The sequence below is a fragment of the Rana temporaria genome, chromosome 2, assembly GCF_905171775.1.
Source record: "Rana temporaria chromosome 2, aRanTem1.1, whole genome shotgun sequence".
NCBI classification, from domain to species: domain Eukaryota; kingdom Metazoa; phylum Chordata; class Amphibia; order Anura; family Ranidae; genus Rana; species Rana temporaria.
The window spans coordinates 470,729,956-470,746,196 of NC_053490.1; the positions used below are offsets into that span (position 1 = coordinate 470,729,956).

The following is a 16,241-nucleotide window of genomic DNA, read 5'->3' on the forward strand; positions in this document are numbered from 1 at the left end:
ATTACAACGCTGATTTAAAAAAGTATGTATTTGTAACTCAAAAAAAGTGCACTCTATTGCTCTCAGCTTCCTCCAAATCTCCATATCATGTTTTTCTTTTTTCTTTTTTTTTTTGCTGCTGTAATCTGACTTCATGTTAGAAAGTGGCTACATTTATTCTCAATGATCCCACTGTATGCAGAAATGCAGCCACCTTTTCTTGCTGGCTCCCAAGATGGACTATGGGGTGTGAAGTGTTCAGGGAGCAGTGCAGATGACCACAACTACTAACATGCACTGCTCATTCCAAACACACAGCAATGGGGGTTAAAAAGCAGAAGTTTAGGAGCTCAGTAAGGACATTACAAGGAGGCAGTATATTAACCCCCTCACCACCTCCTCCATTTGTGTATGACCTGTATGCAGTGTGCACTGTATCTAGTGCACCATGAGCTCCATGTTTTAAACCCCTCAATACCAGCATGTTTCTTCATTTAAAAAAAATGTGCTAACATTTTTAAATTAAAATGAGAATTGGAATGTCTACTTTCCTTTTTGGGGGTGCTCAAATTGTAGTGGCATTGGTCATTTATCAGAAAGTTAGGGAAACATTTTTTTTTTTTAAGCTGCTGGTCTTTTATTTTATTGTGTATAGTTAAAAAAAATGAAAAACCTGATGGTTACTAAATACCATTGAAATAAAGCTATTTCTGTCACAAAGAAGCATATAAACTTAATTTGGGTACAGTTTTCCAGGTATAAGTAACTGCCCATTAAAATATTATATCACTGGATAAATGGCATGCTTCTAGACTGTGTGTGCACTTAAAATGTTACTAAAGTCAAAAATGTTTTAAAAAAAAACAAAGATGTTATACTCACCTGCTCTGTGCAGTGGTATTGCACAGAGCAGCCCTTATCCCCCTCTTCTCAGGTCCCCAGCAGCAATCCTGGCTCCTCCCCTTCTTTGTGTGTCCCCACAGCAAGCCGCTTGCTATGGAGGCACTGTGGAGTTGATTTCCTAAAGGGAAAAAGACTGTGCACTTTGCAAAGTGCAGTTGCACCCTGCAAGTGCAGTTTCCCCAGAGCTTAGTAAATGAGCAGAAAGGCTGCTGACTTCCATCATCCAATCATGTGCATGCAAAAATTCTGTTTTTTTATTTTCCTTGCACGTGATTGGGTATTCTTTTACAAAGCTCTGGAGCAACTGCACTTGCAGAGGGCAATTGCACTTTGCAAAGTACACAGTCTAATTGCCTTTAGTAAATCAACCCCACAATGTCTGCAGGCTCCCAAACTATGTGTATATGGAACCGCACTCCATTGATTGACTTACACAGCGGGACATAGCCCCGCCTCCACTCCCCACCACTTCCTCCTCACTGAATTTTATTGACAGCAGCAAGAGCCATTGGCTGCTCGAATGCTGTGTGAATAGGAAGAGGGGGGATGAGGGGAAAGAGATGCAGCCATGCACAGCACTTGATCTATTCTTCCCTCTCCAACCCCTTCACACCGGGGGGGTTTATCTTACTGCAAGCTTTAGTATCACTTTAATCATTTTTATATGCTAAACATAAACAGGATTAAAAGCCTGTTTAGAGAAGCCCCCATTCACTTTTAAATTGATACACATTGTGGAGAAATGAATCTTCAAAGATCACACCACACTGCTCTTTTGCTATTGCTTGCTATGGAGAGCAGAATCTTGGCAGCTTGCCATCCTTCTGATATAAACACAGAGCAGATGTTTCTAAGCTGTTGGAAACTGACTGAAACCAGACTTTAGGCTTTTTGTAGTAATCTTTGAGGACTTTGAGATGTAAAACCTCCACAGTACAAGCAGCTAGAGAGGTTGTTAATGACTTGTTTTAAAACTGTTTTACCACTTATTAGGAATATAAAAATACTGCAATATTCACAGTCTGGGCACATGTAAACTTTCAAATGTACGCACCAATTAAAAGTGAAGTTTGGGAATAAAAATAAAAATAAATAAATACATACATACTCACCTAGATGGATGCAGCATTGTTCCAATGCTGCATCTGTCCCCTGTCATCTCTAAGACCAATAACTAAACTATCAAAGACTGCTGATTGCTCGGTTCTAGGTCTACAGTGAAGAGCTGCCTCCTTTCTCTTCCCCTCCAGCACTCACTAGAACGGTGGGCTGTGAAGGGGTGAAAGCAGCTGCTTTAGTCTCCCAGTGGCTCACTAAGCTGCTGCTGCTCAGGAATCTGGGTGGATCCCAACTTGAAAGTCAGGATCTCTCCAGAACCAGGCTCAGTGACATCAGTTGACAGTGCGTCTTTAGATGAATATAGGTCATTAGAGTGCAGAACGAAGTGCACTAGAGCTAAACGAGTTTTGACCCTACTTCGTTAAAACTGAACTGAATATTAGCAATTTATGAGCAATCACCTTCTTGCTAGTAATGTGGTATAATAGGAACACCAACTGCTTAACCAGCAAGTCAGATATTCTTAGCCCTGCCCAATGTAAGACAGGCTATCCAATACAGTGTCCTTGCCTTGTCCACAAATACGTCTTGAAGAACTGCATTAGATTATACACTTTTTATGAGCTTTTACAAAATGGTCAGGGCTTAATAGAACAGGACAGAGATTAGGACTTTTTAGATCGGGAGGGAGATCAGGGCTTGTTAAATCAGGAGAGAGATCAGGACTTTTTAGATCAGGAGGGAGGTCAGGGCTTGTTAGATCAGGAGGGAGATCAGGGCTTGTTAGATGAGGAGGGAGATCAGGGCTTGTTAGATCAGGATGGAGATCAGGGCTTGTTAGATCAGGAGGGAAATCAGGGCTTGTCAGATGAGGAGGGAGATCAGGGCTTGTTAGATCAGGAGGGAGATCAGGGCTTGTTAGATCAGGATGGAGATCAGGGCTTGTTAGATCAGGAGGGAAATCAGGGCTTGTCAGATGAGGAGGGAGATCAGGGCTTGTTAGATCAGAAGGGAGATCAGGGCTTGTTAGATCAGGAGGGAGATCAGGGCTTGTTAGATGAGGAGGGAGATTAATGCTTGTTAGAACAGGAAACAGATTCCGGCTGGTTAGATGAGGAAGGGGATCTGGGCTTGTTAAATCAGGATCGAGATTGAGGAGTTGTTAGCCATGGGAGTTTTTTAGGGCTTGATAGATCAGGAAGGAGACCAGAAATTGTTAAATCGGGAAGGTGATCTGGGCTTGTTAGATCAGGAATGAGATTAAGGTTTGTTAGATCAGGAAATAGACTGGGGCTTATTAGCTAAGGGATGTATTTAGGGTTTTTGTTAGATCAGGAAGGAAACTAGGGCTTGTTAAATCAGGAAGGAGACCAGAGTTTGTTAGATCACAAAGGAGATCTGCGCTTGTTAGATCAGGAATGGGATTAGGGTTTGTTAGATCAGGAATTACATTGGGGCTTGTCAACTAATGCCGCATTCACACGATCGGTCAAACCGATGAGAACGGTCTGATGGACCGTTTTCATCAGACCAAACTGATCGTGTGTAGGCCCCATCGGTTATTTATCCATCGGTTAAAAAAATTCAATCTTGTTTTAAATTTAACCGATGGATACCTAACCGATAGGAAAAAAAAACGATCGTTTGTAGGCAGTCCATGCTCAGAATCAAGTCGACGCATGCTTGGAAGCATTGAACTTCGTTTTTTTCAGCACGTTGTTGTGTTTTACGTCACCGCGTTCTGACACAATCGTTTTTTTAACTGATGGTGTGTAGGCACGACTGACCATCAGTCAGCTTCATCGGTTAACCGATAGAAAAATCCATCAGACCGGTTTCATCGGATGGACCGATCGTGTGTGCGCGGCATAAGGAATGTATTTGGGGATAGTTAGATCAGGAAGGAAGCCAGAGCTTTTTGCAAAATCAGAAAGGAAACCAGAGATTGTTAGATCGGGAAAGAGATGATGGTAAATCAGCAAGACGATTAAGACTTATTGGATAAGGAAGAAAGTTAGGGCTTGTTAGATCAGGTAGGAGATCAGGCTTGTACAATTAAGAAGACAAGGGCATGTTAAGAAGGATTCCAGGACTTATTAGATAAGGAAGGAGGAAAGATTTCTTGTGACAGTAAGAAAGTTAAAACATTTTGGCCCTGGATTCAGAAAGGACTTACGACGGCGTATCTCCAGATACGCCGTCGTAAGTCCAAATGTGCGCCGTCGTATCTATTCGCTTATTCAGGAACTGAGATACGCCTGAATTTTGCAAAATACGACCGACGTAAGTCTCCTTACGCCATCGTATCTTGGGTCCATTTTTATGCTGGCAGCAAGGGGGGCATCCGTAGATTTCCGCGTTGAATATGCAAATGACTTAGATACACCGATTCACGAACGTACTTGCGGAAACGTCGGAACAGCGTCGTATTTTAAGTCATTTGCGTAAGTCGTACGTGAATGGGGCTGGGCGTAAGTTACGTTCACGTCGAAAGCATTGAGCCAACGTATCTTAGGGAGTATTTGCGACGTGATTCTGAGCATGCGCGCGCATGCGCCGTTCGATCGGCCATGCATTTACATGGGGTCACGCTTCATTACAATACAACACGCCCACTGCCTTGATACTTTCAATTACGCGGGCTTACGCCGGCCCATTTACGGTACGCCGGCGTAAATATGGGAGCAAGTGCTTTCTGAATACAGTAATTGCCTCTCAATGTTACGTCGGCGTAGCGCATATGAGATGCGCTACACCCGCTCAAAGATATGACAATGTATCTGAATCGCGGCCTTTAAATATAAAAAAAGAGATATAACAACAACAATAGTAATAATAATCAAAATATATAAAACTAAATAGATAAAAGTATGAAAGATTGTTTAGCATAAGTTGCTTACTTGTAACTTTGCATACCGTTGAATTTCACTATTTTACAAAAATGGCCATAAATCTATTACATGTAGTAGAACGTTTCTAAAAGTTGTTGTATATGCTAATAATGGTTTTAGAGCCAGTTCACACAGCATAATTGATACAATAGATTTCTCATATCTGTGAATTTTCAGAAAACCCACCAATATCCTTACACCCATGAACATCTAATGTTAGCAATCTGAAGCAACTTCCATTTCATAATTTCCAATCTTTAAAATTTAAAAAATATTGTATGATCCAGACAGATTTCTAAATCGGTTAATAATGTTGCCCAAATCCATGCCTATTCTAGTTAATTCAACATGAATAATGAGTAGTTCCAGTGACGACTCTGGAGGACAAATTATTCAGTTCCCTATATTTATTCATTTAATTACTATGCCCAGATAAATTCAAAATCATAGTTTTTTGAATGAGCGGAATAATATCAATTATATGACCGGCGCCTCCAAGAAAAAAAAGACTGAACTGCAATACTGAAAAAATATGCCCTCTTTACTGAAGGGCCCTTATGCCAATTTGCATGACGATTAAATAGCTTTTTAATTGCCATTAAATTATGCTGGCTAAACTGTGATTTCATGCAAATATTAAGCTGTAATGACATACAGTGAATCATTTAGCAAGATTTAGAACTTGGAACAAAGAGGGACAATTAATTCTAATCCTCAGATTTAACAATATAATGTGTCACTGGGCTGTTTATGAATATGGCCTGATTGCTTTGTTATCGTTTATAAATTATGCACGGATGAAGTTGAGCACAGACAAAGCAGGGCACGATAACCTACGTACAGACATTTTGCTACAAAGCCTTCTGTGATTTCTTAAACAGCACATTCTTTGTACTACCAGATCTTAGAACACATCATCAATCATCTAATATTCATACAGCAGTTCATTAGATAACATGTTTTTTTTTCTTTACTTTGAAGTTTAGCGTTGCACACTGTAATTATTTTTACCTTTTTAATAATCCTGATAATTGATCAGCTTTATTAACAGAATTGATACCTCATTCTATAGCCGTTTTATTTATAGCACAGTAGTACTAGAACAAAGGGTATCCATGGATTCGACTACGGTGGGGGTAGAAGTGGCGGTTGGCAGCTTGGTTCTTGCTTTGTATTATTTTAACTTTGTTTTTCTTTTTATACATTCGAGCAACAAAGCAAACCATTTTTCTTTGAATGATAAGTACTGAATATTTATTTATTTTATACAAGGTACTGGAAACTGTACAGCCAAAAAAAAACTGTGAATGTGGTTATGAAACAAAAGTGACCAGTAAGTGCAAAAATTTAATCTCTGGCCCTTTTAAGACAGCGTTAAAGTGGAACTTCACCCTCTAAGTCAACATTGACTATTTTTAATCCTTACCCTGCTAGTATTAGTAAATGGATAGGAAGGTATATTGGGCCAGATTCACAAAAGAGATACGACGGCGTATCTCCTGATACGCCGTTGTATCTCTGAGATACGATTGTCGTATCTATGCACCTGATTCATAGAATCAGGTTACGCATAGATAGCCCTAAGGTTCGACAGGTGTAAGTGACTTACACCGTCGGATCTTAGGCTGCAATTCTAGGCCGGCCGCTAGGTGGCGATTCCATTGCGGTCGGCGTAGAATATGCAAATGACTAGTTACGTCGATTCACGAACGTCCTCTTTGCCCGTCGCTCTAAATTAACGTTGTTTCCGTAGATATACGTCGCGTAAAACTAAGCATGCCCTCTAGGTGGTCTAACCAATGTTAAGTATGGGCGTCGTTCCCGCGTCAAATTTTTTAATTTCACGTCGTTTGCGTAAGTCGTCCGTGAATGGCGCTGGACGCCATTTACTTTAACGTCAAAACCAATGACGTCCTTGCGACGTCATTTAGCGCAATGCACGTCGGGAAATTTTAGGGACGGAGCATGCACAGTACGTTCGGCGCGGGAACGCGCCTAATTTAAATGGTCCCCGCCCCATTTGAATTAGGCGGGCTTGTGCCAGGCGGATTTACGCTACGCCACCGCAAGTTTACAGGTAAGTGCTTTGTGAATCAGGCACTTACGCTGTAAACTTGCGGCGGTGTAACGTAGATGGGATACGTTACGCCGCCGCAGCGTAGCCCATTTCTACGTGAATCTGGCCCATTATATTTACTTGTTTTATTAAAAAAAATTAACATTTCCCCAGTTACCTCCTGATTTCCCAGGAGTCTTCAGGAAGGGAGAAGGGGCTTTCTTAGTTAAGTACACCGTCCTGTCAGCATTCCTGTGCTAAGGACAGATGGTCACGACTAGAAATGCTAGGGGGATGTTTTTGAAAGTGATTTTTCAACAAAATAAAGCATGGAGACATGGATGGATAGGGGAGTTTGCTTTGAATATTAAACATGAATTAAAACGTGTTTTTGTTTTGTGGTGCTCAGATGTGGTATAGTTCCACTATAGGGAAGGTAGACAATGCCCTTGTTTTGCTCTTTTACAGTTTGTTCCCTCTATTTTAGTATTATTTTTGAGTAATGTAAAGATACACACACATTAAAGCCATCTGCAGCCATAACAGTTTTTTTTTAGTTTTGGGCATAAAATCCATGTCAGGTGTATGGTATGATTTTTATCCCCAACTGGGTCATAGAGTGCAATAAACATTTGCCATAACTTTTGACACTTTCTATGGCTATGCATCACAAAAAAGTTTTAGCTTTTGACCTGGCTTGTTAAAATGGTCTTGGCATACTGATTACCATATTGCCACAGTTAGTATCCTAGTTCTAAGAGCCCTTTCACACTGGTGCATTTTTGCGGCAGTTTTGGGGAGTATTCACGGTAAAATAGCGCTATTAAAACGCTCCAAAAATGCCCCTCTCCATTGAAATGAATTGAAAACGCTGTAAAAACGTGGTAAAATCGCTGTAAAATAGCGGTGTTTTAACGCTATTTTAACGCTCCGCTATAGGCGTTTCCAGTGTGAAAGGGGTCTAAATGACCCACTGGTAGGTTATGGATATTCATCTTGTTACATTTTCATACTAAGTACTTTTAAAGCAAGCTGCGAGATAATTCTATCTGCAACTTCTCCTAAGGCTAACCCTTCCCTTTCCCATTGTCCTTCCATTTGTGATGCAGCAACCTTTTCATCACAGCTTCCTTCTGAAAACATATAGGCTACATAAGTAAATCCTTGCAAAATAAGGTGTTCATACCAGACCAAAAGGCCCTGCTAATGGACCTGGGGGGGGGGGGTGTTATGGGGAACCCATTTTGCTTTTTTCAATTACTTTTATCTGTATTGCCAACAATTCATTATAGCCGAGAGTAATTAGAAATGTAATTTTGTGCAGGGACTGTTCTAAACACGGGAAACATGTGCTACTTTACAGGCATACTATAGACACCTCCCAGGTACGAAATTTAAATAAATATTTCACTTTTATTGTTTCGCTTTTAAGCATTATTAAAATCACTGCTCCTGAAAAAATGGCCATTTTTAAAACTTTTTTTTTTGCATTGATACATGTCCCCTGGGGCAGGACCCAGGTCCCCAAACACTTTTTATGACAATAACTTGCATATTAACCTTTAAAATTAGCACTTTTGATTTTTCAAGTTCATGTCCCATAGACTTTAACGGTGTTCGCGTGTTCGAACAAATTTTTTACCTGTTAGCATGTTCTGCTGCTAACCAAACCTGGGGGTGTTTGGCTCATCCCTACCTATGAAGTAATGTGGATATCTCTTCTTGAGAAAGCTCCTCAGAATGTATAGTGCTACAGTTGCAAGAAAACGTATGTGAACCCTTTTGGAATGATATGTATTTCTGCACAAATTGGTCATAAAATGTGATCTGATCTTCATCTAAGTCACAACAATAGACAATCACAGTCTGCTTAAACTCATAACACACAAATAATTAAATGTTAAAACGTTTTTATTGAACACACCATGTAAACATTTACAGTGCACGTGGAAAAAGTATGTGAACCCCTAGACTAATGACATCTCCAAGAGCTAATTGGAGTGAGGTGTCAGCCAATTGGAGTCCAATCAATGAGATGAGATTGAAGGTGTTGGTTACAGCTGCCCTGCCCTATAAAAAACACACACCAGTTCTCGGTTTACTTTTCACAAGAAGCATTGCCAGATGTGAATGATGCCTCACACAAAAGAGCTCTCAGAAGACCCACAATTAAGAAAAGGGTTATAAAAGTATCTCCAAAAGCCTTGCTGTTCATCAGTGCACGGTAAGACAAATTGTCTATAAATGGAGAAAGTTCAGCACTGCTGCTACTCTCCCTAGGAGTGGCCATACTGTAAAGAGCACAGCGCAGACTGCTCAATGAGGTGAATACGAATCCTAGAGTGTCAGCTAAAGACTTACAAAAGTCTATGGCATATGCCAACATCCCTGTTAGCAAATCTACGATATGTAAAACACTAAACAAGAATGGATTTCATGGGAGGATACCACAGAGGAAGCCACTGCTGTCCAAAAAAAACATTGCTACACGTTTACAGTTTGCACAAGAGCACCTGGATGTTCCACAGCAGTACTGGCAAAATATTCTGTGGACAGATGAAACCAAAGTTCAGTTGTTTGGAAGAAACACACAACACTGTGTGTGGAGAAAAAGAGGCACAGCACACCAACATCAAAACCTCTTCCCAACTGTGAAGTATGGTGGTGGTGGTGGCATCATGGTTTGGGGCTTCTTTGCTGCATAAGGGCCTGGATCGATTTCTATCATCGAAGGAAAAATTAATTCCCAAGTTTATCAAGACATTTTGCAGGAGAACTTGAGGCCATCTGTCCACCAGCTAAAGCTCGACAGAAGATGGGTGTTGCAACAGGACAACGACCCAAAGCATAGAAGTAAATCAACAACAGAATGGCTTAAACAGAAGAAAATACACCTTCTGGAGTGGACCAGTCAGAGTCCTGAACTCAACCCGATTGAGATGCTGTGGCATAACCTCAAGAAAGCGATTCACACCAGACATCCCAAGAATATTGCTGAACTTTAACAGTTCTGTAAAGAGGAATGGTCAAGAATTACTCCTGACTGTTGTGCACGTCTGATCTGCAACTACAGGAAACGTTTGGTTGAAGTTATTGCTGCCAAAGGAGGTTCAACCAGTTATTAAATCCAAGGGTTCACATACTTTTTCCACTTGCACTGTGAATGTTTACATGTGTGTTAAATAAAAACATGGTAACATTTAATTTGTTGTGTGTTATTAGTTTAAGCAGACTGTGATTGTCTATTGTTGTGACTTAGATGAAGATCAGATCACATTGTATGACCAATTTGTTCAGAAATCCATATCATTCCAAAAGGGTTCACATACTTTTTATTGCAACTGTATAACTACAACCTTGTATTCAGAATTATGTTGGATTATATTTAAAGTAAAACTTAAGGCAAAAGGGAAAGCAAAAGAAAATGTTGGGTTTACCCCAAAAAAGTAATAGAGGGAAAATCATCCAATGAGGACACTAGTTCTGGGGATCTCCCTAAGAAATTCTCTTTATTTGCAGAGATTTTCTCTCACTTCCTGTGGCTGTGAAGGTAAATCTCGCCAGTGGGACAAAGATAGCAAAAATAAACCTTATAGGGGTTATAGCTCTTCCTCATTCTACTTCTTCTACAGGGTGGGCCATTTATATGGATACACCTTAATAAAATGGGAATGGTTGGTGATATTAACTTCCTGCTTGTGGCACATTAGTATATATGAGGGGGGAAACTTTTCAAGATGGGTGGTGACCATGGTGGCCATTTTGAAGTCGGCCATTTTGAATCCAACTTTTGTTTTTTTAATAGGAAGAGGGTCATGTGACACATCAAACTTATTCGGAATTTCACAAGAAAAACAATGGTGTGTTTGGTTTTAACGTAACTTTATTCTTTAATGAGTTATTTACAAGTTTCTCCTTGTTTACAGCCATTGACATGTCGCAGAGGTTAACACGTGTGGAGCGGATGGAAATTGTGTTGATGTCTGGTGAACGCAGTAACCGGGTCATTGCAGCAGATTTCAATGCAAGACAGCCTACAAGACCACCTATCTCCCATGCTACAGTTAGCAAACTGCTTGCTAAGTTTCGTCTAACTGTTTCAGTGTTGGATTTGCCAAAATGTGGACGCATGAAATCTGTCACTAATGAAGAAACATCAGTGGCTGTCCTACCTTCATTCAGCAAGAGCCCACTGTGTAGCACTCCCTGCATGTCACTGGAGAGCACATTGAACACATTTTATAAGTGGTCAGAAACTTGTAAATAACTCATGAAAGAATAAAGTTACGTTAAAACCAAGCACACCATTGTTTTTCTTGTGAAATTCCGAATAGGTTTGATGTGTCACATGACCCTCTTCCTATTGAAAAAACAAAAGTTAGATTCAAAACGGCCGACTTCAAAATGGCCACCATGGTCACCACCCATCTTGAAAAGTTTCCCCCCTCACATATACTAATGTGCCACAAACAGGAAGTTAATATCACCAACCATTCCCATTTTATTAAGGTGTATCCATATAAATGGCCCACCCTGTACTTTAACTTCTGAATGTTACATCAATGATGTAAAGTTAAGGCTTGAGAATGATCTTCTTAAGTTCCGGAAGTTATTAAAAACTGAGCTTTTCAGTCAAGCCTACGGAATTACATAGGCTTTTTTACAGTTTTCTAGTCTGCTAACTTCTTTTAAAATTATGAACTGTTCCGCTGGCTGATGTTTTTTGGTTGTGGATGCATTGTTGTTCTCGGCACATCGAGGCCTACGGGTAACTGACTGCGTTTCTGTACTTTTTGTACTTTTAAGAATTGTAATAAATAAATAAATAATGATTTACGCTGGTATCTTAAACTTTGTCTAACTCATATACTCACTGTTTTGTATTGCTGTAGTGACACTATGGAAACTCTCAATAAAAACATTTTATTCTTTAACAATAAGCCAATAACTACCCCTTGAAGTACCATTATCTCTGTCTCCCTCATTACTAAACACTTTACCAGAAGCCACTTTGACCAATGATAATATTGGCTTCTATTGGCAGTAGATAAAAAGTAAGGCTACCCAAAATGGTTTTTGAAGAGCTCCAAAAACCAGTGTATGCCTCACACCACTCAACATAGAAAAATCCATATTAAGTGATGTTGCTTTTTAAAACAAATAACATAGCAGATAAATAAAACAAAGTCAACCACAAAACAGACTTACTTGTACAAGCCATGGCTGGGGGGTCTTTCTCTGCTCGGAAGTAACCCTTTTCACACTGGCAGACAGTCGTGGCCTCGACATATGTGAAACTGTGTGGAGGGCATTTGGAGCACTTGATATTTCCAGCAAATGCCTTGTAGAATCCAGGCCGACATGCTGCAAGACACAAGACAAGGCGGTCAATGCTGGCCTTCACTCTCCCTATTTATTTCATCTGTCATTCTGCGGTGACAGTGAGAAATCCTGCTCAGAAGCTCTGTGTGACCGCAGGCAAGTCACTTTATCTCCCCGCTCCTCAGACAGCACAATTAGATTGTAAATCCTTGCAGCCAGTGCTTTATTATGTCTGTTTTCCTATACTGACAGTTAGTAATTGTAAAAATTATCATTCTGAACTCAGGCAAGACCTAAAAGGAATCTGGGATCATGTTTACATTGCCTTGTCCACTGTTCTTGCATTCTTGTGAGTATAGGAATGTCAATGTCAATACTGTACATACTAGAAATAGTATAAAAATACATTAATATTACATTACATCTAATTAATATTACATTCTGATCATTAGCTATACTCCAGGTTACTAAAACACTTTGGGGCAGATCCACGAAAGAATTACGCCGGCGTATCTATTGATACGCCTGCGTAATTTAAAATTTCCCGCGTCGTATCTTTGTTTTGTATCCACAAAACAAGATACGACGGCATCTGGGATCGATGCGACAGGCGTACGTCTTAGTACGCAGTCGGATCTTAGATGCAATTTTTCGGCGGCCGCTAGGTGGTGTTTCCGTCGAATTCCGCGTCAAGTATGCAAATTAGCTAGTTACGGCGATCCACGAACGTACGGCCGGCGCATTTTTTTACATCGTTTGCGTTCGGCTTTTTCCGGCGTATAGTTAAAGCTACTGTTATGAGGCATACTCAATGTTAAGTATGGCCGTCGTACCCGCGTAGAAATGTGACATTTTTACATTGTTTGCGTAAGTCGTTCGCGAATAGGGATTTGCGTAGAATGACGTCACCGTCGGAAGCATTGGCTTGTTCCGGGTTTCGAGCATGCGCACTAGGATACCCCCACGGACGGTGCATGCACAGTTAAAAAAAAAACGTTGTTTACGTCGGGTCAAAACGTATTTACATAAAACACGCCCCCATCACAGAGATTTGAATGCAGCGCCATTACGCCGCCAAAGATACACTACGCCGCCGTAACTTACGGCGCGGATTCTTTGTGGATTTGAAAAAAAAATGTAAGTTTCGGTGGTGTAGTGTATCTTAGGCCGGGTACACACGGACAAACATGTATGGTGAAAGCGGTCCGTCGGACCGTTTTCACCATACATGTCTGCCAGAGGGCTTCTGTACGATGGTTGTACACACCATCGTACAGAAGTCCGCGCGTAAACAATACGCGGGGCGTGTCCGCGGTGTCGCCGCGTCAATGACGCGGGTGTCGCCGCGACAATGACGCGGCGACGTGGGCGGCCCGCCTTTAAAATGCTTCCACGCATGCGTCGAAGTCATTCGACGCATGCGAGGGACGGCGGGCACCTGGACATGTACGGTAGGTCTGTACTGACGACCGTACATGTCCGAGCGGGCAGAATTCCAGCGGACTGTTTTAAAACAAGTCCAGGAATATTTGTCTGCTGGGAAAAGGCCCGGCGGGCAAATGTTTGCTGGAATTCGGCCCGCTCGCGCCCACACACGACCAAACATGTCTGCTGAAACTGGCCTGCGGGCCAGTTTCAGCAGACATGTTTGGTCGTGAGTATGGGGCCTTAGATACGCTATGCCCGGCGTAGCCCGTAACTTACGGCGCGGATTCTTTGTGGATTTGAAAAAAAAATGTAAGTTTCGGCGGCGTAGTGTATCTTAGATACGCTACGCCCGACGCATAAATGGGCCGCTGTACGTGGATCTGCCCCTTTCTGTGTTAGCAAAACACAACCTCTGACATGTTAGTTGACATTTGTAGAAACACAGATATATAGATAAAGGTTTTGTTTTCCCTTTTGGATAGAGGAGAGATGGGTAGATGCCCTTATAGGATTATTTTTCTTGTCTGTGTCCATTTGTCACTTTTTGTCCTGCAGATGTTACACAAAATCCCCCTCTCAGACAACTGGAACAGAAGTGTGCCCATTAGAAGATCTACATTCACGTCCTGTTTTGTTGGCAACTCTAATGCCGCTTTCACACGACCATTTTTAATGGTCTAGAAAAAACAACGTTTTTTTCAACCCGATTATTGTTAAACCAGCCTTGCCTACACACGATCATGAGAAAAATGTGCTAGCAAAGCGCGGTGACGTACAACGCGTACGACGGGACCATAAAAGGGAAGTTCCGTTCAGATGGCACCACCCTTGGGGCTGCTTTTGCTGATTTTGTGTTAGTAAAAGTTTGGTGAGAAATGATTTGTGCTTTTTAATCTTTGTGCTTTTCAGTCTGTTGCGGCGTGACGAATGTGCTATCTCCATTACGAACGGTAGTTTTACCAGAACGAGCGCTCTCGTCTCATAACTTGCTTCTGAGCATGCACGTTTTTTTCACGTCGTTAAAGCCCACACACGACCATTTTTTACGACATTAAAAACGACAACGTTAAAAATTACGTGAAACATTAGAGCATGTTCTAAATTTTTAATGCCCATTTTTTACGTCGTGAAAATAGACCGAAATTTTTTACAACCCGAAAAACGGTCGTGTGTACATGGCATAAAAGTTTGGTTTTCCATCACTTTCTGTTCCAGTGATAATGGACACTGGAACAAATGGAAGGGTTAGGTTTACTCAGCAGAGACACAGACTAGATACACTTAATTAATAGTCCATGCAACAAAGAGAAAAAGCGGCACATCCAGAGATGAAGAAAAATGTGTTGGTTTATTGTAGAGTCAAAGGTTTAAAAAACATGACACATGAATCCAAACTGTTGAGCAAACACGTTTCACACAAACACTTAATTAATAGCATATAAATAAAATAAAAGGTGTTTTTTGTTTGAAGGAATTTCGCCTAAGCATGATTGAAACTGAGAGTTTTTGATTTGGCGAATGGTGAAATTAGTAATAAGGCAGCTGTAGGCTATTTGCCAAGATCAATAAGCTCATCAATTAATCAACAGATCTGCACAACTAATTTAGCATAGCATAATAAAATTAATGATAAAGTAAATTGAAGAAAGGAAGGGTGTTCAAGGATGGGATCTTACTATATCAAGTTCAACAAAAAAAAAACATGTATCTAAAAAATACATGTCATTATTACAGAAAATTTTAATTTGTACACACAATGGGGAATCTAGTTCTACTATACATGATCTAAAAAATACATCTCTTTAGTACAAAAAGCTAAAATTTGTACACAAAATGGGGAATCTAGTTCCACCATATATCACCCCAGTATAAAGTAATCAACGATAAAGTAAATAGAATAAAGGAAGGGTGTTCAAGGTTGGTCTCTTACTATATCAAGTTAAAAAATAAAAATAAAAAACATAAGTAATCTAAAAATTACATGTCATATTACAGAAATTTTAATTTGTACACACAATGGAGAATCTAGTTCTACCACATACCACATGAAATCAATGAGGAAGCAGTCAGACAAATCAGGAACTATCCTACATGTTTTGAGGTCAGTGCCGCTTATTATCAGGGCTTCAGGATCTTTTTCATCTGATAAGGTGCCTAGTACCATGTATACTCGAGTATAAGCCGATCCGAATATAAGCCGAGGCACCTAATTTTACCACAAAAAACTGGGCAAACATATTGACTCGAGGATAAGCCTAGGGTGTCCATCTGCATGCCTCACTGTGCCTCACTTTGCCCATGTGCATGCCTCACTGTGCCCATGCCTCACTGTGCCCATGCCTCACTGTGCCCATGCCTCACTGTGTTTATGACTAGCCTGACGTTTAACATGGGAGTCTATGGAAGGGGTGCCCAGCTTTTAAAAATCGTTGCTCCCCAGCCGTAGGTCCCCCAGACAACAAACTTTGCACACTTGTAGAAGAATAATGGGGCTACATGTTTGCCAAGTTCCGGGTCCAGGGAACCTACGACAGGCCGGTACCGGGTCCCCAAAATCACCGGAGCAATGATCGTTTAACATGAAAGTCTATGGAAGGGGTGCT

The 16,241-nt window shown here is 40.8% G+C and overlaps 1 protein-coding gene across 2 annotated transcripts in view; it reads right to left on the reverse strand.

The window, feature by feature from the left end:
* Window positions 1-16,241, reverse strand: part of EPHA6 (EPH receptor A6) — a 1,141,406-nt gene that overhangs the window by 559,068 nt on the left and 566,097 nt on the right. For both annotated transcript variants that reach the window (XM_040338721.1, XM_040338722.1), the window contains exon 4: window positions 12,097-12,252. In XM_040338721.1, coding sequence (XP_040194655.1) covers window positions 12,097-12,252 — 156 coding nt within the window. The remainder of the gene's footprint in view (window positions 1-12,096; window positions 12,253-16,241) is intronic.